Source organism: Trichoderma harzianum (assembly GCF_003025095.1).
Source record: "Trichoderma harzianum CBS 226.95 unplaced genomic scaffold M431scaffold_3, whole genome shotgun sequence".
Classification (NCBI taxonomy): domain Eukaryota; kingdom Fungi; phylum Ascomycota; class Sordariomycetes; order Hypocreales; family Hypocreaceae; genus Trichoderma; species Trichoderma harzianum.
Window position 1 is genome coordinate 651050 of NW_020209251.1, and position 24397 is coordinate 675446.

The following is a 24397-nucleotide window of genomic DNA, read 5'->3' on the forward strand; positions in this document are numbered from 1 at the left end:
GTATGGCTACGGAGCATACTCCGTGGTTTTATAGGTGGTTTGCGAATTGGAGTTTGAGACAGTATCCGTACAGAGAACGAGGCATGGCCAGCTTGAGCATGTCCACCCATCCGCACCACCTTGCAAGTCGCTGTACTTGCTAGCACCAAATGCCAGCTGCAAAGCACGTGTTAAAAAGCGCTTTTTGCCTCCTGTTAGGTTAGGATTCGATACGGGACATGGATCTTGAAGGGCGGGGTCTGGCTATAATCGCCGATGGGTGCGAGGCTAAGTTACATTGCGACACGTTTCGCCCTGGGCGGCACTTGGGGATGCTGGCAAACCAACTCGGGGCCTCCACTCAACGAAACGTTAATGTTCTTTTCCTGGACGTGTCCCGACTGTTCCTGGCCGGCGTGGGCGATGAGTAGAGGAATTCAGGCCGGGTTGAGGCCGGTTTGGTAAATGCCCTTCTAAGGAGAGAAGATTGAATTAGGCAACCCGTCAGCCTGTTCGGTAGTGATACGGCAGTATTACAGGCAAGGTGGCAGAGGTACGGGTACAAAGTACAACGACACAGTGGTTGGAATTTCAAAAATGGGCATAATTGAAGAAGCAAAACAGCCTCGTGCTTCTCCAGTGCAAGTTCCTTTGCCTCGTGGTGCCATCCATGTGCGCATTCATCTCGGACATACAAGCAATTAAGGTGGTATGCAGTATTGAAACAAGTACCGTGGACAAGGTACGGTATGTACTCTTGCTTCCGAGGCAAGTGCACCCGTTGCCCTCCAGTCTCGAATCTGGCCATCGACTTGCATCTGCTTTTTACCCGTACAACTAAAACTAGCAACACGACGGGAATTTCTTCCTCTCTCCCCACACCAAACAAGGTGCAATCTATCAACTAACCGATTTCTCTCTCCAGCTACAGTATATCCCCAACTTCTCCATTTTCACATGATACGCCCTCATCTCGCCTGTTGGTTCCGGGACAAGGCTGTTTTCGGCCAATTTCAGACGAGATGCTCCATGCTCACACGCTGTTCCAGGGAGACGGAGAAAACAAACACTAGCAACGTAACACAGAAGACATATTTCAAGGGGAGATTGGCCATCAATTTCAGCATTCAATGCGCTGTTCCGCGAACACAGCAATACGAATCTGGGAAAAAGAAGATCCTGGCAAGGAAAGCGGGTGTGTAGACAGTATTCATACTGTGTACTCCCACCAGGTAGTAGCACCAAACAACCGATTTGTTTCATCACATGAAGAGAGGCTAATCGCTTCCCTGCCTTACAGGGGCCAATAGACAGCTATTGATTCTCTCCTGGGCTAGCAAAGAGTCGAACCAATATAGCAAAGGAGGCAGCGACAAGAGAAAGATGCTGAAAACCTGCCATGATGGCCCATGGTTGGGTGTCCCTTCACCATCCTGCTGCTCGCATACCAGGTGATTATAGACACGCCCCTTTGGCATCCAAACCGTCGGGCGGGCGCAAACACGTTCTTACCCGCCAAGGGTTCCCCCTCAGCCTGCCAAAACGTGACCTGGATGCCAATGGCAAAATCCTCCAGCTTGTGTGGTCAAAAATGAGCCCTGCCATGCGTGCCGGAATGGACACCGAGGTCTTGACAAGAACGGCTCCTTTTCGTCAAAAGGTGTGACGGGTGAGCCCTTCAGTGATGACGGCATAAACCGCCTTCTGAGGGATGGCACTCATCAGAAGACCCTGCAATGTCCGTGGAGGGTCCTTTCTGCCATTTTAACGCTATCCTCCAGAACCCGGTCGTAACAATGCCGCCTCTCATCACCCCGAACTTGGGCGAGGAGGGGTGAGAGCTGGTCGCCTTTGACTGGCTAGAATGGCAGCCCTTGGGGCAAGCCAAGCCAGGGTTCCTCGTGCCGCTGTGGATGGGATTGACTTGGTGTGCCCACAGGTCCACACCAAGGTGCATATGCGCGATCTTCCGCCGCCACGTGAGACTCGTTCGGCCGCCGCTCTAATTGGCGTGAGGGATATCGGCCATAGAAAGTCGGAACCGGTGATAGCGAGCGTTCGGGGGGTGGATTTGCTGACCAACAAGCCACGCAAAATGGGGAACATTGGTGGTTCATCGAAACCAGCTTGAGCCCCAGCAGAGGATCGTCCAAAATCACGGCTACTTGTACAACTCTACAAGGCAAAAAGTCGCTTCGTGCTGACAATTAGGCTTCCACGTCCTCCACACGCGCCATTAGCCCAAGTTCGTACTTTTGCATGAGGTTGTAAGCCCAGGCAGCGGAAGTCGCCCGGAGACAGGCAGCGCGGAGCAGCCAAGGGACAAACCGGGCTTCGATGCCAGCGAACCAAGTTCAGAATAACTCGAGGCCGGCTGGAATGTTCTTCAACGCCTTTGCTGCGCCGCCTCGGGATGGCGCTAGATGAGATGCTTCGTACCAGAAATCAAACGAAAGGGAGTGCACGCGGCGGGCCTTCACTAACAAAACGGCGCGCCTCCGGCCATACGTCTACGACAAAGCGACGCTGATGGGGTGGCAGAAGCTTAATGGAACGATGGAGCGTGTGCCACACCAGACCAACAAGTGCCAAAAAACCTCGTGGCTCGGCAGTCTAGCATGCCCTGCACGACTTACTCAGGCACGCCGCGCTATTCATCTTTGGGTTCAGCCGGTTCGAGCCAGAACGGGGTGTGGTTGGGTGGTTTAACCATCCGTCCAAGCACAGCCCTAACAGAACCTGCTCATCCTGCCTGAGTAGGAAGGAAAAAGAAATACGAAAGCCATTCCCAGTTACGGTAGCAGTAAATGAAGTCGGAACAATTGCTACGGAGCGCAAAGGGAAAGAAAGCTCTTTGGTTCACCACTTTCGAGTACTCGGTTCACCAAGCAAGGCACTTGGTTTCTCACTCTCCCCTCATGCTGCCTTGCTGGTTCTTCTTGCTTTCTCATGGGTTGGTAGGGAGCAGATGAGGCTATTCTTTTTCAACTCCTACAAGATCCACCGGCCAAACTCAGTCCCTCATGGGAGCTTACCGGCAGTCGTACGTCAGATGGAAGGATCACCTTGTTCCATCAAACGCCCAGGCGCCAGCTACAGACACACATTCATCATTAACAGCCTTCGGTCCCAACAACTGTATTAGCCGGTGGCTCTATGGCTGTGTCCATTGGTATCTCTTTACTAGCGCAACGCAACAGAAACTCATGAGTGTCCGGAGTAATACAGTACGACCCTTCTTGTTTCTTGACTATTAGAATAGCGCACGTTTCAACATTGAACCGCCAGGGGCTTGTCCAACGCTCCGTTACTACGAGGACTACCGCCATAAGCGTGGCGCTACGCGGCTACCAGGGCAAGTGGCAAAATGCACGCCAATCCAATAAGCAGGCGACGGCTCATTAGCCCAGGTGTAAACGCCCAGAGAGACGGTTTGCCAAGCTGAAATATTGGTGCCAGCAAGCTTAAACCTCCTGGGATGATCCAAGAATTTCGCATCAGTCGCTCCAGAGTTATATATACAAATCGAGAACCAGGACGATTGAACGTCGGCACATTTCATATGCTCCACACTTGCACAAAGCGTCGAAAAGCATAATTGCACACGGAGAGGGAATCTGAGCGACATCAAGAGAGCGGGCGCTTCTTTGACCTTCCGATGCCTCGTACAAGTTCAAGGACGCCTACAGCGGATATAGCAGGACGATACCTACCAATTCAATTCAAGTGCGGAAGCCATTGGGAATCGCCCACGTGGTGATCATCCGCAGCCCGCTCTCTCCGCCGAGACAATGAATACGTTCAGAAGTGATATGCGCAGGCTAACAAGCGCCTCTGTTCGTGATAAGCGAATTTGACCAGGGCTGTCGCCTACTGCATGTACGAGCGCTTAAGCTCCATATTGTCCAGCACTAAGGATTTCAACCATCGGGTCGGCACTTGACGGCTAACTCGTCAAGAAGGCGCAGGACACACTTCATACCTACGTCTCCTCCATGGATTAGCAGAGCTACTTGTCATGTTGGGAAAAATCGGTGAGCAGTTTGCTTGAGATAGGAACCCCCGGAGATGCTACCCTCGTCCTTTGATTTCTCAATCTCGCGCAAGTCTGGATCACGAAGCAAGCTGAGGCCAGTTGAAGCACATACTACTAACAGCATCCTCTTCAGTATCTGCCTCGCCACCGTTTAAAATACAAGCGGTTCAGCTCCGCATTTACCATGTACGATCTTCACAGCATTTTTAACTCTACCAAGGGCTTCTTAGGACGTCAATCATCTATCACGAGAAGACGAGGCATGCAAAGGGCCCCCAACAAACAGACTTCATATTAACACCAATTTCTCACAAGAAATAACGAAATAATAAGGCTTGTGCAAATTGACTTCAATCCTTTGTAATAGTCGAGTTTCTTGTTGCGACCCAACAATGCAAATCTCTCGAGAGTCTCGCTTTCGTATACCGCCTGTTGCGAGGCCAGCCGACGGAGCATAAAATGCCGCCGTCCAGAAGCGCGTCGTTACCTCCGGCAAAGCACTCGTACTGCTACCACCGATGCTTGCATGCGGAGTACCGTACGGAGTACTCGCGACAATAGCCCCGCGTCTGATATACAAATAAACGACAAAGATGGGGCCGTATTGGGCGCTTTGCCCGCGAATGGACCTATATTGCAGGAAAATGTTGTCCCAATTGGGAAACTACAAGATCGATGGCCGGCACGCGGAAGCACAGCATTCTAGACCGCAAAAGCAACTCCGGAAGTGATCTGTCCAACGGCCTAGCGTCTGCCAGCAAAGGGGTGGCCTGGCAATCCATGCGTTGCTACGCTTGAAACGCCCACAACTGAACTGAACGGATTACTGGTGTCCTCCATCAGTGACTACCCTCGGCCATGTCCCGAGCACGGAAGCCCACCTGCTAAAGTGGCTCCAGCAGATCAAGCCGTTGCCATGTTGTTCGTCCCATCTTTTTGCCTGTGCTCATGGCAAACCCGCTTTATTGCTTTTTAATTTCCTAACAAAGAGGGTGCAACTCGACCAACTGATACGGAGTGTCCTCTACCCGTTCAAGATACAAGAGACCGTCAAGTATAGAGTACTTGCTTCAATGCGTGTTACGTTCCTCTTCGTTAAAGTTTTCTCTCTCCCATCAAGGCCAACAATCAAAAGCCTCGTCACAGATCGAATCTAGGCCAATGCGCCGGCAGCATCGGCTCTACTTAGGCCCAAGTACGGGGGAGCTAGATGTAAGTAAGAGATGTGGTCTGTCCATCATCATAATCGTGCCATGGCCAAAAGCAAGCCGGATGGGGCAGTAACAACGGCCTGCAGCTTATCGCCATCTGCTACTTGAACGGAGCCGCGCCTTGATACCCGCAATAAAGCACGGAGCCGCACCTATACGTTTCCTTCAATGTAACGCTGGTCCTCCAATCGCGTGTAGTAGCCATGAATCGGAATCCCAATGACATTGAACAAGCATACAGATACTCGCAGTATAATATGCGGCCGTGTATGTAAGGGTTACGATACAAAGGGCTTGGACAGGATCCCCGGTACCTGATCCGCAATAACAGTATCAGATCAAGCCGTGATGTCAGGCACCGCAGTGCATCGTCCTGGCTCCCTTGTGGTGGCTTTTTTCATTGGTCACCGTGACTCTGTGCGGCACGCCACCTACAAACTAAACAACTCGCGACATCCGAAGAGAGGTCTATGCGTACAGCTTTCTTTGGTATTTGTACAGCAGAGATCAACATTGGCTGCTTGTCTCAAAGAAGTGCGGGATCGGATGTCAAAAGCCACCGCTGAACCCGTATACATTCGGCTGCCCAAACTGCAGTTCTCGGACAGTAGAAAGTCTTACATGTGACAAACCCATCTCAAAGGCATATGATGGTAGTGCAGCAAGGGCAGTTTATTTCCAGGCTTGTGGATAATCTATCAAGGTACTCATGAGCAGTCTGGCTGATATATTAGCTGGCAATATGCTTCAGAGGCGGGCCGATAGAAGTGACTTACACTGGCATCTGAAGACGACCAAACAACTACTCGCGCCTTTCTTCGTCACTGAGTGCTCTCATACTTCTGCCGTCGTTACACGCTTGTCTGAGCTCCCATATAGCAGGGCCTTGATGGGAACAAGCTTATTGTACCGAGTCTAGATCTACAAATTAGCTCAGTTGAGGTGGATTCGTGTCCAGGATTACTGCCAGATGGATCGACCGGCTCCGGCAACGATAGGAACTAATCTGGCAGCTGCATGCCACCTAGATGCGCCAACAGCTGAGATGTTGTTGGTTGGGGACAATATTTGCTTCTCCAGAGGGCTGGGGCGGCATCTAGTAGCACGCCCAGAGTCATTTCCCCCCTCAGCTGCCTTGGACCGAGACAAGGGCCACAATTTCAGCCGCTCATCACACGCGGGCCAATATCATTGACGTGTATCCTTCCTGTCCGGCCATCTTGACGGCCCAGGATCACGGCACAGAGGCGCCGTCAGACACGAGGTTGAGATTGGAAATCGTGCAGCACAGGGGTACAATGCTGATAGAGTGGTGATATCACAGGAGCTCCCCGGCCCGAGGCCCAGGATATAGCTGGCATGCTGTGCTTCACAAACCTCCCACGCGCTCCCTTTTGCTTCTCGAGGTGGCGCCGCCTCACCGCGCGCCTGTGAAACACGGACCGGCCTTGGCCAAGTAACTATTTGATTTGGCTTGGTTTGGGTGAACCGTTGTACAGAGATTGTGAGCGAGCTGTGTGAGCTGTGAGGCTCCAATGCAATACCCATACATCTCATCCCGTGTCAAAAGACGGCAGCCCGTGCACGGCAAATGATATTTGTCATTTTAAGAGATGTTTGATGAGCATACTCTCCCGCGCTGCCACATGTCCTTCGTCCCGAGAGGGGGAATGTCACCCGTCTCTTCGCGTCACGCCTCCCCGTGACCAATTAACGGCGGTCTGATTTGCGGCGAACGATCTGAGACTGTGCCGAGTCAAAATTATGACGACCCAGTCCAGTCGCCAAGGTCTCAGAAGCAGGGAAAGAGGCTGCTTGGGACACCCCCATTCGGCAAACTGTGGACTAGTGGACAAATTCATGTTTGGTTGTTGGCCGGTTTCGCCCTCTCTTCTACGGCTGTCGTTGCGCCTTGTTGTTACTCGGTTCTCGGCCCTCTGGTGGCTAAACCTTAAAGCGAGTTCTTATTTTGCCCGCATTATAAGGACATTCTAGGTCTTTCGCGAAGCCAATAACTAATAATTACGTTTTTGATCTACATACCCCTCCCAGGACTGGAATTCTCCGCGGAAAACTTTGCGAAAATGTCTCCTCTGCCACTTTGGGGACAGGAGATCGGAGGGTGAGGGGGGATGTGTCTTGAAGCAAGGAGCCACCGCGGCGGCACCAGAGACACGGCGGAGGAGGAGGATGTACCGATAAAGATAGGAGGCGAGGCGAGGGGGGCGTGCAATTTTTGCTTGCTGGATGGGGGGACTGGGACTGGGTTACCCAAGGCCCAAGAATTGGGAATGCTAGCTTTTCTGGCAGCTTGGCCCGATCCTGCGGGAGAATTGAGCAAGTACGACAAGTGAGGGGGAAAGGGGGCGTGTGTACATGATGTTGCAACTGAGACAGAGAAGCAAGCATTTTAGAGCCTTGTTTTTTTCTGTCTCTCTATTTCTTGATTTTATAGCGGTGAGGCTGTCTGATGGGGTTGTACAGAGTGGACTCTTATTGAATAATGTGCAAGATACTTGTTTCTGCGGAGCGTGAACGAGCGTGAACGAGCGTGAACTATTTGAAAGTGAGATTGAATCGGGTCTTCTTCGTTACTCTGATGAGGTGAGGTATTACTAGATCTTTCCGGGGCCATTGGCGTGACACGGGCGTCAACCTTTATATTACCCAGTCACATGTTTGCTCTTTCGTAAAAGCATGAGATAAGAGGGGAAGTGCAGTATAATACTATAGTAAAAGTTGTAGTGGAAGCAGCAGCGGAATTCTTCAATAATAGAGAAGAGGAGGAGAAAAAAGGCGTCTGTCGATCATCAGGAGAGATCCCAACAAACCTCCTTCCAAGTGATAGAGTATGAATCCAATATGCAAGATTTTGTTCTTTTCTCTTGTGAAGCCCAGAATCTATTGTATTAGTGATTCAGACACATGGATGCAACGTGAATGTATAAAGAATCCCGTGAATAAAAAAGAGACATCTTAGAAAGCAGCCGTGTGTTTGTGAATTGAGTGAGACATGGACAAGGATGATGCGAAAATGCATGTGAATCTGCCCCGAGTTGATCATCTGGCGCAAATGAGAATCACATTTGGTAGTTCTTTGTATCTACTCCTTGCATATGATCGAACATCTCAGTCCCGATACCATAAGCACAAGTAAAGAGAGTTCTCTTCAATATACCATGTATACAGAGATATATAGATGTATTCATCTGCACTAAGATCATAGTCAACATCTCCATATCCAACATATATTCTGTGTAAAAGTCCTATATCCCATGCCCGCTACATCCTAAACTAATTATACTCCCAGGGAAACAACGATTTATTTGCTCTTTGTTCATTAGGCTTCCCCCCTTGTTTTCCTTCGTTCCAAGTATATGCTCATCATAAATACAATTTTATCAAGTTGGACCAATATAAGTTTAACTGGGCGAAAAGAGACCATTTCGTCTCATCCCATCATCACTGCGCTAAATAATGTCTTTCATGTTTCAACCAAATGCCAAAAGGACTGCTCAAGCCTTCTAAAACTCAAACTCTGGTCTGAAAATGTCCGGGTCCACGCCGGGGACCGTCTTGTCTGCGAGGTCTTTCCTGCCCATCTGCGTAAACACCCTCCTCAGGGTATCGTACAAGGTGCTGCTTCGGTTCTGGGCAGACATTCTGTCGAGAGCCTGGTCGACCTGACCGGAAGCACCATCGCCCAGAATTTCGTACGCCTTGCTGCGGCCAGACTTCTCAATCGTCTTGTGCATGTCAAGAGCGGCAAGGAAGTGAGATGCTGCCTCTTGGTGGCAGTTGATGTTGATACAGCTCACACCCAGGTTGTAACGGGCGCGAACAAAGTTGGGGGCCAAGGACAGAGCTTGCTCGTACGCAGCAATAGCCTCCTCTGATCTGCCGCTGTTGGCGAGAGTAGCTCCGAGTCTGTTCCAGAGCAGGGGAAGCTGCTCCTGCTGGTTTGTCGTGCCCAGCTCTGAAGAGTGAAGAGCAGACTGGAAGCAGTCCACGGCCTTGTCGTATTCCTCTGCTCCGTAGAACAGCACACCCAGTCCAACCTGGACATCGGGGTCCATGTGCTCGCCATCGGGGCTAAGCTGGGCAGCCTTGATAAAGAGACTGGTGACCTTGTCATGCAGCTGCTGTCGGTCGGTGAATCCCATGTCTGCGACGGGGTGCAGGTTTGCGGGATCCAGAATGGTGGGATACTTGACAGAGAGCCACCTCTCGAGGGTTCGGTATGCTGTGCTGTCGTAGCCTTCGTTGGTGTACGAAACAGCCAGGCCCATCATGGCATCGAGGTTGTTGGGGTCCAGCTTCAAGGCTTGCTCCAGTGCGCGAATAGCTGCCGTCTCCTTTTCGTTCTGAGCCTGAGCCGAGCCCAGGTATACCCAAGCCTCAACATGCTCTGGGTTTTGCTGAACAGCAGCCTCAAACGCCAAGGCGGCCAATGACAAGTTGCCACCCTCCTTCATAACTCGAACACCCTCGGCGAATGCATTCTTCTGCTCACGGAAGATGTTCTCTTCCTCAAACATGTAATTCTCGACAATGGGGTCAGCAAATCGTCCCCAGTCGTTGATGCCGTTGAGATCGGGCATGAGGTCCTGGCCCCATTCGGTATCGAATTGATCAAAGTATTGTTGTTCGTTCACCATCGACCTAGCAGCAGCAGTCTCAGCCTGGATTCCTTTCCAAATGGATTCGAAGTCACCAAACTCATTAGTCTCCGATTGGAGCTTATTGTCCATGTCTTCTAGTTCCTTCTCGGCGGCATTCGCCTCAGCCTCCTTGGCCTCTTCCTTGTCCTGGAGCTCGAGCTGAGCAAAGTGCTCCTCCCACTTGTTGTCGTCCAGTTCGACCATCTTGCCCTTGCCCTTTAGGTCCTGTTGTTGTTGCTGAATGGGTTGCTGTTGCTGCTGCTGGTACATCGGCTGCATCATGGGCTGAGCATATCCCATACTCATACCCATACCCATCATGTTCATGTTCATGCCCATGCCCATGCCCATCATTGATCGCTGGGGCATCGCAGCAGACATGTCACCTCGCATTTGAGGTGCCATGGCTGCGGCGGCGGCAGGGTTGGCTTGCTGGAAGCGCGCAAACTCCTCGGGGCTGAAGAGAGCACTGGGCGATGCCTGGAGCACGACGTCCATGCCGGGCTGGGCGTTGAAGTCTTGTGCCCATGCCGCAGGCGAAGGGCCCATAGGGGCAGCGCTCAGATGGGCAGCGGGCCCGCCTGGCAAAGTTGGGAACTCTTGTTGAAGACCTGGGCCACCATTGAGGAAACCGTTCATCATCTGCAGCACCATGGACATATCACGTATTAGTAATGCGCATCCCAGGTCAACGTAAACAAACAAAACAAGTGGTCACGAATCAAGTCACGTACCTCATCTTGGGGCGCATTGGCAGGCGAGCTGCGAAAGCCTCCCAGCTGGCCACCTGGTCCCCGGCCGACGAGACGATCGCGTTGTAGTGTCTTGTCATCCTGAACGTGCTTCTGAAACTGGCTCAGGGGGTTGCCAGCCGTCGAGCACTCTGCGCCTCCCATGAACGACATGTTGGCGATGATATGTGTTGTATGCGCACGCGAGCTGTCGATCGATGGTCGTTTGTTGTTGTTGTAAACAAGGAGAAAGGAGGCGGGAGGTTGGGAGGTTGAAGGTGGATGAAATTAGAGGGGATGGAAGGCGAATCGACAACAACCCAAGGATGTGACCAAGGATGTGATAATCAGTTGGGCTCTGCCGCGGCTGTGATGCGCCAAACGTTGGCTAGTGGACACGAGAAGAAGACGCACTTGCCGGGAAGAAGCAAGGACGAGCAGTTACAGCGGCTCCAGAATAAGGGAAAAGAATTAAACAGGCGCTTCCAGGCACGTCACCTGCAGGAGGAAACGCTGGGCTGGGTTTGTTGTGTGGGGAAATGCCAGGCGCCTACCGAGGCTATCGCCGGTCCGTCCGGGTTGGTAAGCGTCAATCTGTTGTTGGAGCAATGGGATTGGAGGGGGGCGGAGGAGTTCAGGGGCTGCACGTGACTGTGGAGTATCGACAAACGGGACGGGACAGGTGTGGCGGTGCTGTCTTGATCGAAATGGGGTTTTTCATGTGCTTGGGCTAAGAAAGTGTGGCGGTGCTCTTACTGCTTGCTGCTGCTGCTGCTCTATCGATAAGCTACCTGAACTTTTTTTTTCTTCGCTCGTCAGAAAAGGCATCTCGGCCGCTTGGAGTGTAATTCGCATGCAAAACCATTGCTCAATTTCACAATGCTTCGTCAAGTGTAAGTTCTTCAACATATAACATATCCCCCAACAGACGATCAAACAACCAAATCTAACACTCTTCTCCTCCTAGAAAACCCCGTAACGCCCGCTCCAAGCGAGCCCTCGAGAAGCGCGAGCCCAAGGCCGTCGAGAACCCCAAGACATGCCTCTTCCTCCGCGGCAACAACTGCTCCCAGGTCGTCCAGGACGCCATGAACGACCTCTTCTCCATGCGCCAGCCCCTATCCAAGAAGTTCACCAAGAAGAACCCCATCCACCCCTTCGAGGACGCCGCCTCCATCGAGTTCTTCTCCGAGAAGAACGACGCCAGCCTCTTCGTCTTTGGCAGCACGCAGAAGAAGCGCCCGCACTCGCTGACTTTCATCCGCACCTTCAGCCACAAGGTGCTCGACATGCTGGAGCTGTACCTCGACAACGAGAGCTACCGCTCCATCTCGCAGTTCAAGACGAAAAAGTTCGCCATTGGCATGCGGCCCATGATCCTCTTCGCGGGAAGCGCCTTTGAGAGCCCCGTCCCCAATGAGTACACCCTCGCAAAGAGCTTCTTCATCGACTTCTTCAAGGGCGAGCCCTCGGACAAGATCGACGTCGAAGGGCTGCAGTACATCGTCTCCGTCGCCGCAGAGGACACCGCCGGCGAGGGCGACGCCAAGCCCCCCATCCACATCCGCGTCTATGTCATCAGCACCAAGCGCAGCGGCCAGAAGCTGCCCCGCGTCGAGGTGGAGGAAATTGGCCCCCGGATGGACCTCCGGGTCGGACGAATGCAGGAGGCAGACGAGGCCATGCTCAAGGAGGCCATGAAGAAGCCTCGCGGCGTCGAGGAGCGGACAAAGAAGAACGTTACCATGGATTCGATGGGTGACAAGCTTGGTCGTGTACACTTGGGCAAGCAAGACTTGGGCCAGTTGCAGACAAGGAAGATGAAGGGTTTGAAGAGGTCTCGTGATGATGGAATCGAGCCTGAGGATATTATCGCGGAGGAAGTACCTAAGAAGGCGAAGAAATAAGCTGGTCAACGCATCAGTCTAATGTCATAAGAAAAGAAAAGAGAGGGTAGAAGATGTTTGGTGTGGTTAAATCCTTGGAATTGGAGTTTGGCGCCTTGGGTGGCTTCATAGTCGGCTCTGTCAATTACTGCTATATAGTGTCCTGAGATTTGTTATCAAAGCATCACAGTTAGATGGAATGATGGGTCTGGATTCACAAGCATTGGCATTTCTTAACTGATTCGCATTCACTCATTGTCACGTTCACATTCACATCCCCACACGTTCACAAGCGGTGTTGTAATCCCAAAGGCTAATAAAACATGGCAACGTTCGTCAAGAACTCACTACGAGTCCTGAGAGTATTATGTGTCGTGTCGCTCCCGTATCAACATGAAACAATTAGCTCCAAGAAGCCTTAACCACGAACCCCATTATCAGACCGTCTTTGTCCATTCACCCCTTTCCCAACGCCAAATAACGCTTCGCCAATAAAAGATATATGTGAGGAGCGACCTTAATGCACGCTTCAGTGAAAATAAAGGGGGGGATATAAAAAGGAGTAAAGATAACGATGGCAAAAGCGAAGAGAAAAAGAAGTCCTCTTGAAAAGGAAGAAGAAAAGAATCAAAACGAAAAAAAAAAAAAAAAATCCATGGTGGTACATCTTTTTCGTGTTTACCTTTAACACCAACGCCGCCACTGTTGAAGAACCAGGGTTCTCAAAACATGTTGAAAAAAAACACAAGGGGGATACCAAAGAAGAAACAGCCACAATAAGACGACAACCGTATGTTCCTGAAACGGCTACTCTGGCTGAGACGCAGGACTCAAAAACGACTAGTCGAGAGGCGGAGGAACCAAGCCACCTAAATCACCCACCACAGGTATCGACTCTATTGACTGTGGTCCTTGGGCCCTATCCATCATCTTGGCCATAAGATCGATGTGGTTCAGTATCGTCTCCGCGGATGGGACGTTTGTGTCGGCGGGAGGGTTCTCCTTTCGCTCCACGCCCCATATCTCAGCCGGGATGGCGTCAGCCTCTCCATCCCACAGCGCAATGCGGATGGGCCATTCAAGGTGCCTCCACCATTTCGAACCCGTCTCAAACAAGCTCACAAGACCCATAACCTCTCGACGAGCAACATCATCTAACCACCACACGTTATCCATACGTTTGAGTAACGCGAAAAAACAGGCGAGAATAGCTAGAGCACGAGGTCTCTTAGCCTCGACAAGTTCAACGTAACGCCGTGAAACGGTTGATGGAAGGGCCAATGCTGAAGGAGCGTAGTGGTTCTTGTGGGCCCAGTTGAGAACACAGACGGCGTGGAAGTAGCCTTGGTTAGTTGCCGCTCTGTTGGCTTCGTCTTCTTGTTCCAGCTCTTCATCCAAGTCATCGAGAAGATGGCCAAAGAAGGAGTCTGGGCCTAGCGGATTCAGGTCAAGCATGAAGCCCGGCTGAGAGTCAATGACCACCTTAACAGTGGCACTGTTACGGATCCACTGCCACGACGTAGCCACAATCGTCTTGACGCCCTGGAAAGCATGGAACCAAGACAGGGGTAATGCATATCGACGATGAGGTTCACTTGGATCCGACGGGTCGCTATCCTCCTTAACAAATAGCCGAGACGCAGTAGCCTGGAATGCAATGAGACATGAGGTGAGGAACAGGGCGTCTGCGTTTTCCGCCGTAATGCCCTTATTTAATGAGCGGCAATACTCTGCCAAGGTAGATGCAGAATATGCATGGGAGGCTTCAATCATGACTTTGTCATCGGGGTTCTTGAAGCGCAAATGCAGAGCTGCCACTGAGAGAACTGCATCAATCAAGTAGGTCCGTCCCTCGAGGGCGAAGCGTGGCACATCCTTCTGCCAAATGTCCGTACTAGCTGGAGAATTCATGACGAGAGTCTTGGAGGTGCTGGTGATGTATTGGTGCCATAGTTGAAATTCCAGGAGCCTGTCCCCTTGCCTAGTCATAGATGTGGTGATGGGGACGGATGGTAGCGTGAGCGATGGCGTTGAGACCGTACTAGGGGGAGAAAGCCGCGAAGGAGATATTCGACGATTATCGTAGGTAGGCATGGTTGTCGTTGATGGCGCTGGCGCTGCCGTAGGCGCAATCGTAGTCGCAGTTGTCGTTGTCGTCGCCGTCGCTGTCATGGGTCTCGGACTCACTGAAGACGGCGCGGACACAGGTGCCTGGGGACTCTTAGTGGCTGGGGTGGGAAGCGTATGCAGTTCATCGAGCACTTGGCGGCTCTCGAAATCGCACATAACGCCATGCTTGGAGCAATTTCCGCAGCGTGGATGAACTTCGTCGCACTATTCAAAAGGAAAAAGCCGGCGACATTAGTTTGGTGTATTCGCAAGGCCGCTGAAGAGGTTCTCATTCGGGAAGTCGGAGAGGGAAAGCGGTGGGAATTGTCGGGGACTTTTTTTTTCCCTAATGATTTTTTTCTTCCATCTTACCTTGATCTTTCGATTTTTGCATCGCCGACACCCCGCGCGCGACTTTTTGTGTGACCGTCTGGGAGGCATAAGGAGAGTTGAGGAATTCAGTATTGACGTCGCTGAATACGTGCAGCAAGGGTTCTAGATGCGCCACGCACAGGTGGCATCGCCACGCGGGCCTGTGAAGAGATTGGCTTGTGGTCGCTGGATGGTGTGTAGGGGATAGATCGCGAAATCCAACGTGGTTTTCCGGGTCGTTACATGCGCATGGTGCAGCATCCGGCGAAGTTGAAGGGCTGGGAGCTGGAAGCGCCAGGGAGGCCGGAGCTAAAAATGAAGGGTAGTACGTGATGCTAAAACCGATGACGGATAGTTGCTTCAAGCACCCGGATATCGATGTCTGGAGGGGCGAGTGCCTGCATGGCGATGTTTTTACGAGTACGAGGGCGCAGCAAAAGAACATGAGCCTCTTTTGGTTAATAAGCACTGCCACACGGGATTCTCCTGTGCAATGGCTCGGGCGCTCGTTTCTCCGAAGCAGGTGCTAATAACCCGCGGCATCCGGGCCGTCTTTTTTGTGTGGTCGAACTACCGCCCGTCCTGCGCTGCAGCCGCGTGAGTGAGAGAGGATCAAGGATGACGTATCTGGTGAGATTACAAAGTACATGGCGAGGGCTACGAGATGGGATTGACTGCTATTCCCGAAAAAAGCAAAGCAATACAAGCTTAATGAGCGGCAGCCACGATTAGCGAGATTGCCATTGGAGTTTTTTTGCAGTCTCACGGCTCCAAAATAACGACGAGCAAGCGTCTGGCAAGCCCTAGGAGAACCCCATATAAGGAGTAAAATAACAGGTACCGGAGTAAGTACGGAGTACGTACGGCGTGTTGTGTGTGGATAGGCCGGAGCGGACAGGAACAAGCTACAGCATTCCTCCCGATGGGTGTCAGACTGTCAGTTGATGGAAGGCTGCCAAATCATGGCAATGTATTTGTTATCTCTTATCTCTCGCCGTGGGTGCGGAATGCTCTCGAAGATAATGGCGGATGGTAAGCGGCTAGCTGCCGGGATCGACGCACTGCAACCTCTTTCAAGGGTCGACTGACCAACAAGATATGCAGTGCTAACCCTGATGAATGAGATGCTGTCGAGCTCTATTTTAGTTGCGCTATCCCTTAGTAATGGCCCCTGGTGCCTCGATTAGCAGCCGAGTTCAATCGATAGTACAGTCTAGGTTTGAAAAAAAAAAAAAAAAATAGTACGAGTAGTATTGCCAACTCCATGAACTTCTCCTTTCGGCTACTTGGCCCTAGAACCTACCTCTGTCGTAGGACCTACCAACCCGGGCATTAGGCTATGGAGGCATATGCGGAGCGTATGCACTGATACATGTACCGCCAAGCGAGCAGAGTAACCTGCAGAGTTCAAACCGATACCCGGTCCGCGAGAGGTAGGACTCGCATGTTGAAGTACCTTTGTAGGATGCCAGCTCACACAGTCGTATCAGAGATATGGGATTCGTATCACATCAACAGATGACTGTGCTTATCGACCGGATTCTCGCCCTCTGTTTGTTTGCCTGTTTGTGAGATGGGACAGGCAGCATGTATATGCACTCTCCTGCAAATGCAAGGTCCGCACTCCGACATGCCAGCAGGATCCCGCGATAGCGGTGCGTGTCGTAGGTCAACATTGACTCGTAACAAGCACATGCACAATCACGCAAAGGTACGTCTCACCTAACAACACGTTGGCCTTCAAAGCAGTCCACGTGAATGTTTCCTACAGACAAACCCGTACATGTAACACCAGCATTGCCGACGTGGGGAATTCCCTTTCCGCATGATCATTTCGTCAAACAATCGCCGGTTGTGAAATAAAAATGATTTATAAGAGATTCCACTCGGTGAGCCGGCGCTGGCCGATATCAAATCCTGCTAGCTCTGCCCCCAAGATTTCGTGCTTTGAAACAGACTCAGGCGAGACAAGGAAATAGTGAAAATAATGGCCTTATCTTCGGCTTCACTCATCGCCGCAGGAGTCTTGCTTCGTCCTGCGATAGAGGCTCGAGTTGTACAAAACTCCGTGATGTAAAGCCCGTGTTATACTTTTGAGCGAGGTGTAGTTGGGGGATAAACGCCGTGCTGAAAACGCCGTGTCGCAATGGCGCCAGACGCCGGTTCTCGTGCATCCAGGTTATCGGAAACCGGATCGAATAACTCACCTATCGCCTACAGTACATACAGCAAAAACGAGGGGTGGTTGACTGATTCCCCCAGAGTACTGATGATCTAATTGACTCTGGAGGGGGCGGTGAGATTCCAGCTGAATGACAGATCGGAATCGCAAAAGGTAGGTATCAGTAACTCGCGCCCCATCGCATTGCGTCGCATCCCATCGGTACCAGTGACCGCCGCTACTTACCCCAAAGACACAAATACTACTCGACTGGTAATAGAACCAGAACAACTTTGCTGTAATGGAGGTGCGGATGTCGGTCGGGCTTTTCCTGATTACGGAGGCCAGCGATGGCCGTTGCATACGCCATGACACAGAAGTATCTCGAAATGCGGCGCCATATTAGCAATTGAACCGTGGCTTACATACAGTTACTATGGCTAGGGGGGGCCAGGCCGTATTACAAAGGCCGCCTTTTTCGAGCAACGATGATGTGATTTGCAAGGGCGGGAAGCAATTTGACGGCAAGACGGATTGCGTGCCATCTAGGCCTTTTGTTTTTTCGTTTTACATAAAAGGGCGTCGAGCTTCCCCCCTCGGAATTGGCTCGCCATTCCCTATCCCTACAGAACGCCCCCCCGAAACGAAGCCAGTGACGCATTACCCACCAGCCCGGCTGATGACACCATTTTTAGAGTTGTCTTGCTCTCGTCCCTGAAGTGGAGTAATAATTTTTTTTTTTTTTTCCTTTCGAGGTTGCTGGCTCTTTTATAAAAAGAAATCTGCCCGTGTCCACATAAAACGCCTCTTTCTTTCCGATCACCTCTTCCTCAATTGTGAAGAAATCTGATAAATATATTCCGTGTTGAGCCTGTTCTCGCGTCGCAAGATCGAAAGCTTTGAACCAACCAACGTCATCTCCACTCGGGCACTTTTGAAATTCACGATTTCTTTTTCCAGGATCCCCCGAGCTGCCGCAGATAAGATAAAGAAAGCAGACCCTGCATAAAAAAAATCAGCCCCTCCAAAACTACACCTAGGGAGCGATTGAGATCAACTCGGATCTCTCTCACCACCGCCCAATTCTAAATTCCTCTTCACACAAAAACTTCACGCAACTTCGAAACCATCACACATACACCATGTCTCCTCCTGTGACCTCCGACCCCGTCACCACGCCCCAGCGGCCCCCGACTCCCGTCCACGCCTTTGGCACTCTGGCCGTCCACGCCGGCGCTCCCATCGACCCCGCGACGGGCGCCGTGATTGAGGCCATATCGCTGTCCACAACATTCGCCCAGTCGGCCGTGGGCAAGCCCGTCGGCATCTACGAGTACTCGCGGTCGTCCAACCCCAACCGCGACAACTTCGAGACCGCCGTGGCCGCCCTGGAGCACGCCCGGTATGCCCTCGCCTTCTCCTCGGGCAGCGCCACCACGGCCACCATCCTGCAGAGCCTGGCGGCCGGCAGCCATGTCATTTCCGTGTCCGACGTCTACGGCGGCACCCACCGCTACTTCACCCAGGTGGCCAAGGCCCACGGCGTCAAAGTCACCTTTACGCCCGAGATCGAGGTCGACATTGCCGAGCACATCACCGACCAGACCCGCCTGATCTGGATCGAGACGCCCAGCAACCCCACGCTGCGCCTCGTCGACATCCGCGCCGTCGCCTCCGTCGCCCACAAGCACGGCGTCCTGGTCGTCGTCGACAACACCTTCCTGTCCCCCTACGTCCAGAACCCGCTGGAGCTGGGCGCCGACATCGTCGTCCACTCCGTCACAAAGTACATCAACGGCCACAGCGACGTCGTCATGGGCGTCGCCGCCTTCAACAGCGACAACCTCAAGACCCGCCTGAGCTTCCTCCAGAACGCCATCGGCGCCGTGCCCTCGGCCTTTGACTCGTGGCTCGCCCACCGCGGCCTCAAGACCCTGCACCTGCGCGCCCGCGAGGCCAGCAAGAACGCAACCACCGTCGCCCACGCCCTCGAGGCCTCCCCCCACGTCATCGCCGTCAACTACCCCGGCCTCGACTCCCACCCCCACCGCCACATCGCCCTCAAGCAGCACCGCGAAGGCATGGGCGGCGGCATGCTCTCCTTCCGCATCCGCGGCGGCCACGCCGCCGCCGAGCGCTTCTGCCAGGTCACAAAGATCTTCACCCTCGCCGAGTCCCTGGGCGGCGTCGAGAGCTTGTGCGAGGTCCCCAGCAGCATGACCCACGCCGGCATCCCCCGCGACCAGCGCGAGGCCGTCGGCGTCTTTGACGATCTCGTCCGCCTGAGCTGCGGTGTCGAGGACGCCGAGGACCTCAAGAACGACGTGCTCCAGGCCTTGGAGCTCGCCGTTTCCTTCACCAAGGGCACCAATGGCACCAACGGCCTTTAATTCACTACTCCCTACTTTTTTTCTTTTTCTTATTTTCATTTTTGGCTTTTGGATGAGTCATGAGCGTTTTCAATCAAACCTTATAGACGGTGGGAAAGCAGCGTTAAAAGCAGCAGGTCTATTCTACCAACCCTGAACAACAGGAAGGGTGAAAACCAGGCTACAATGGCGGGCGGAGGACAAAAAAGCAGTTCTTGGCAATAATAACCAAGCTGGGCATGATACGGCGTGTGAATGTGATTTCCCAATTGCGGGCTAATCTATTTGTTATGCGGTTTTACTATTTTGGGGCCTTTTTTTTTTGGTTAGGCATTGGGTGTATACAGACAGACAACTACCAAGTTGTAGACAGATGAATGGGATCATGGTTTGAATGCCTACTACATGCGTAGTCTCTTTATCCTGATCTTGACTTGATGCGTGATGATGAATATGCCGAGATCGTAGACTGTAAAGGTAGTTTATTATAGTACTTTAGCATTGTTCACAGCATATTTAGGTCACGAATATTAGCATATGCCAAATACTCTACCCAGCCGACACATTACAGATTTACAGTCACAGACTTCAATGCCAAATTGTAAAAGAATGTTTCGCATTCTTCTATTGCTCAAGACAGGTTTCCTACTCCCCTTCGCCTCTGCCATATGAAATTTGTAATCTCAAAGCAAACTCAAAAAGCTCTCCCTACCCCAGAGTCGACGCGACGGCCACCATTGCTACGCCTTCCACAGATTAAATGCAAAGGTGACCGAATGGCATGCATCAGAGTGCAATATCCACGAGGTGAATCTTTGTAAAACAAAAAGGAAAAAAGAAAAGGGGAAACAAGGTTTAAAAAAGCAAAACGCGCGCAGCCATCATTATGCCCTCGATCATATTCGTCGTCTCGGGTTTCGTTAAGGGGGTGATATCACGTTTCTGATGGGAAACAAACAAAAAGTGTACTAGATAACAAATTGGGTTTACAGAGAAGCGAAGCCCCTCAACCAAAGCATCGACCCAGTGTCCTTCGTCTTCCTTCCTAGATTGCGTACCATTACCGGGGACTGGGATTCCCAGAAAAAAAGCCAGCGGCTCAGACTAGACTCAATGGCTCGTCACATCTAGAGAACGTAAGCCATGAGGCCAGCGGCAGCCATGGCAAAGGCGCCGGTGCCAATGGGACCCTGGGTAGCGGCAGCGAAGCCGCTGGAGGTGCTGGACTGGGCAGCGCTGCTAGCAGCAGACTGGGGCGCAGTGGTGGTGGCAGCAGTGTGGTGAGTGGAGGAGACACCCTTGCTAGAGGTGGTCTCAGTGGGAGCACTGCTTTGGTCCAGGCTGCTAATCTCGGCGGCAGTGGGAGGGCTTTGGGTGGCACAGAGCTTCTGGATGTTGGTCTTGCAGGCGTTCTGACCGTCCTGGTTGCCGGCGTTGGTCTGAATGCAGTTGGAGAAGAGCTGCTCGCAGATGAAGGTGGGCAGGGTCTGGGTGTAGTACTGGAGACCGGGAGCAGAGCTGTTGGAAGCGCACGTACAGTCGTACGTCAGAGTAGCCTGTGACGAGACAAGTATGGATCAGCGCATGTTCCCTGTTCCGCACAGAGATCGATCCGCGATTGCGGGCAAACCCACCTGGTTACAATCATTCTCATCGGCGTTGTTGTCGCAAAGAACCTGGCAAGTGTTGGTCTGAGCCTGGCACCACACGGCTAAAGTCATGTTAGCAACCTTTTCTCGCGCCAAACACGGTGAAATCAAAAACAACAAAGCGAAACCTGGCTCAAGCGTTTGGCTTGATTCCGCAGCGGATTACTCCTCCACGACAAAAAGGTCAAAAAAGAAAAGGAAAAATGGCTTACCTCGCTGTTGCTGGGCAACAGAGTTGGGGTCAATGGTCATGTTGAGAGCGCTCTTGTAGGTCGGGACCTGGGCCGACACCACAGCAGCGGCAATGGCAACGAAGATGGCGGAGGATCGCATTTTGAAGGCGGTTTGGCTGACAAACAAGGGTATCAAGTTAAGAGATATAGAAAAAAAAAAAGGGCACAAAGACCGCAAATGAGCAACTCCAAGAACGGGGGCGCAAGGCGATGGCTTCAGAGAAGACAAGGCTATTATGCTGATGCTGAATGCAGATGCGGTGATGGGGAGTTGAGAGAAGAGAAACTGAAGCCCCGGTCGAGGATGCGTCGAAGATTTTTGCTGGTGGTCAAAGGCGGGAGGAGAGGGAGGAAGAAGAGGCTAAGAGCTTGCCAGCTGTCAGGGCCGTCACCTAAATAAGAGAAAGCAAGGGCGAGGCCGACGACAGACCATGGGAAAGCGGCGACGGTTTTTGATTACCGCTAGGACAATGACATGGGGTTAACGTGGTGCATGGCCGGCCTCGACTTTTTTTTTTTTCTCTCTTTTTTTTCCTCTTGCTTCTTTCTTTTTGGGCCTTCCTTTGTCTCTCGCGACGGCAAAGTACCGCCGTCCACATGCAGGTACCTCAAGTACCCCAAGTACCCAAAGTAGCTTGGGTACATCCGGTCCCAGTGCCTGAGATGCTCGCGCGGCGTCTGATGGGCTCCAGGACCCGTCAGGGCCAGACATGCACCAGGGTGGCACCAATCACAGGCTTCGACGGCACCACCATCGCCGAGTTGTCCGTATTGACTAGGGATGGGCATTTTGGGGCTGGCGGGGGTGTTTCTGTCATGGTGGTGTGGGCATTTTCGTATGTACTCTACTCCGTATCATGGATACAAAGGGAGTCTTTTGGGGGGGGAGAAGAGGGCGAGACTCGGCTGCTTGTCTTGGTGATGTCTACTTTGGTCGGTACTTTTACTTGGTGCTAAAGACGCGGGCTGCTAGACCGTTACCGCACTCACTTCCTACTGCGTGCAGCTGGCTTCGCGTGGCTGAAGCTCTGTTCTCTGCACGACGGACGTATCTTGATGTCATGGAAAGACGAAGCAAGCACTCGCACGAGTAACTGCGTTGCGCTGATTCACGTGGCTTGTTGAAGGCCTTCCGGACTCTGTACTGCAGCTCGTACTGCGAGACAATGCCTCGTGCTTCCCCCTCCTCAACTGCGCTCCGTGTCCGGCGTTGCCATGGCGGCGACTCAACTGAGTCTCGCAGGCGAGGCAACAGCAGCATCGTGAGATGAGCCCACCAAAAGCACAATGTCGTAATGGAGGCGGTCGTTGTCACGGCCCTATTCCGTATCCAGGATGCGCGCCAAGGTGCTGGGAGCCTTTAGTCCGTGGTCTATCGCCCTTACGAAGCGCTACTGGCACTCGAGCTAGCGGATGCTTTTCTTCAGGGGGGACAATGCGATGATGGCACGATAAGGATGGTGATGGTGAAGCATTACAGTAGAAATGATGGGGAAATATGTTGCTCGTACTTTGTCCACGGGAAGCGCCGCTGTTTGCAATTGAGTTCATGATGCTGCCAATACTACCATTGCAAGCAACTGAACCATGCCCAGTCCAGAGTAGTTCCAGAGTCGGTGGAAAATCACTTTGCCCTAGCGACCTTATCCTCCAGCCACCGCCTCGGCTACGAGAATGACGATGCTGTCGTCCAGTGTCTTATGCGATGCAACACGAATAAAAAGAAGGTTAGCTGTGGCACCCCCTCTCCGCCTCGTACGGGACTGTAGTTACTTTGTTCTGTACATGTGACCATCAGAGACATGGACTTCTTTTGTTTTTCTTCTTTCGTCGGCTCCCTCGCCAAGAATCTTTACACTCTGTCTCTGATTTCTCTATCTCAGTTGCAGGGCGCTGTCGTCATCGTTGGCATTGCAACCAAGTACCTCCGTGCCAGACCTGTACTCGTACTCACTGCCTGCGCACTCTCACCTCACGCTCTCAACATCACCAGTGTGTCATCGCAGAGCGGGAGCATGTCATGCGGCAGCTTCAACGTTACCAAAGGGGCCGTTTCAGCGCTGCTCTGCTTCAGACCGATGTTAGTGCCGCGTTCCCGTTGCGTGAGTCCAAGTACAAATACTACTCCGGTTCCGCACCAAATATTGGAAGAGCCACGCAACGTCGGCGCCCACACTTTCCCGCGGGTCAATTCGGCATCCTCTATCTGATCTGCGACGGCCTCACTGCTGACGCTCATTTCCTTTTGATTTTGCCCCGACCTCACGGGGCCGGTTTGCCGTACTCGTAGCAAAAGGGAAAAGAGAAAAAAAAAAGCTCCCTCCTTGGCAGAAGAAAATGGAAGCTCCCGCCACAAGCCAGCTGTGAGCTCCGAGGGGGCTCGCCAATCAGAGACGCCAATTGCGCCCCGCAACTCGTGCCGATTTCCCCTGGGCCACGCTTGCAGAGACTTGGCGATACCTGACAGGGGTCAAAGGTACATCTGCACGGGCCTGAGGTACTTTGGACCAGGCACTTTGCGCGCCGTCCCTGGATTTAACGGGGCCCGGGCCACGACCTATCGCAGAGACCGATGAAACCTCCTCAATTCAGACAAGACGAGACACGACCGAGTCACCACGCACCACTTCAGCCTGTACGTGTACTGTACGAGGGCTCTCTAGCTCTATGACTCCATACACCACCAGCTGGTGAGATCTGCCCCTAGTCCTAGCAGCCGTCTCTGCATGCAATGCCATCGGGTGTGTGGCTGGACATTTGTATCTGTGGCCCTGCGCCTCAACACCAACGCATCTGCAGCCGCACGATCGTGATGTCTTTCATCTTTCACCTTCTATCTTCCACGGCCAGTCATACAACAGCATAGTACTAATGCCTGGCAACCAATATTCCATTCGGCTTCCCGTGCCGGCTCCTATCGATAACCGCAAATTTGCTGCCGTCACTGCTGTTTCGCGCCTTGCAAGCGTCCCTCATTCCGGCACCTCAGAGCCGAGCGAG

General features: G+C 52.4%; 6 protein-coding genes across 6 annotated transcripts; 3 read left to right on the forward strand and 3 right to left on the reverse strand.

Annotated features, from left to right (window-relative positions):
• Window positions 1–1715: 1715 nt before the first annotated feature.
• On the forward strand, window positions 1716–2110 carry M431DRAFT_491705 (hypothetical protein; the record flags this gene model as incomplete). Its single annotated transcript, XM_024916926.1, has 2 exons — window positions 1716–1813; window positions 1873–2110. The coding sequence occupies 2 exons, from the start codon at window positions 1716–1718 to the stop codon at window positions 2108–2110; spliced, it is 336 nt and encodes a 111-aa protein (XP_024777156.1).
• A 6272-nt stretch (window positions 2111–8382) lies between these two features.
• Window positions 8383–11240, reverse strand: M431DRAFT_505043 (hypothetical protein). The gene is made up of 2 exons (XM_024918566.1): window positions 10622–11240; window positions 8383–10529 (listed from the first exon to the last, which is right to left on the reverse strand). Exons 1-2 carry the CDS (start codon window positions 10790–10792, stop codon window positions 8751–8753), a joined length of 1950 nt encoding a protein of 649 aa, XP_024777157.1. The 5' UTR covers window positions 10793–11240; the 3' UTR covers window positions 8383–8750.
• A 257-nt stretch (window positions 11241–11497) lies between these two features.
• On the forward strand, window positions 11498–12525 carry M431DRAFT_2598 (hypothetical protein; the record flags this gene model as incomplete). Its single annotated transcript, XM_024913857.1, has 2 exons — window positions 11498–11511; window positions 11586–12525. The coding sequence occupies 2 exons, from the start codon at window positions 11498–11500 to the stop codon at window positions 12523–12525; spliced, it is 954 nt and encodes a 317-aa protein (XP_024777158.1).
• An 819-nt stretch (window positions 12526–13344) lies between these two features.
• M431DRAFT_77202 (hypothetical protein) lies at window positions 13345–15054 on the reverse strand (the record flags this gene model as incomplete). The annotated part of the gene is made up of 2 exons (XM_024922547.1): window positions 13345–14838; window positions 14986–15054. 2 exons carry the CDS (start codon window positions 15052–15054, stop codon window positions 13345–13347), a joined length of 1563 nt encoding a protein of 520 aa, XP_024777159.1.
• Window positions 15055–18288: 3234 nt separating this feature from the next.
• On the forward strand, window positions 18289–19536 carry M431DRAFT_78897 (hypothetical protein; the record flags this gene model as incomplete). The annotated part of the gene is made up of 1 exon (XM_024922756.1): window positions 18289–19536. One exon carries the CDS (start codon window positions 18289–18291, stop codon window positions 19534–19536), a length of 1248 nt encoding a protein of 415 aa, XP_024777160.1.
• Window positions 19537–20598: 1062 nt separating this feature from the next.
• On the reverse strand, window positions 20599–21558 carry M431DRAFT_505046 (hypothetical protein). Its single transcript, XM_024918567.1, has 3 exons — window positions 21377–21558; window positions 21150–21226; window positions 20599–21071 (listed from the first exon to the last, which is right to left on the reverse strand). Exons 1-3 carry the CDS (start codon window positions 21495–21497, stop codon window positions 20643–20645), a joined length of 627 nt encoding a protein of 208 aa, XP_024777161.1. The 5' UTR covers window positions 21498–21558; the 3' UTR covers window positions 20599–20642.
• Between the last annotated feature and the right edge of the window lie 2839 nt (window positions 21559–24397).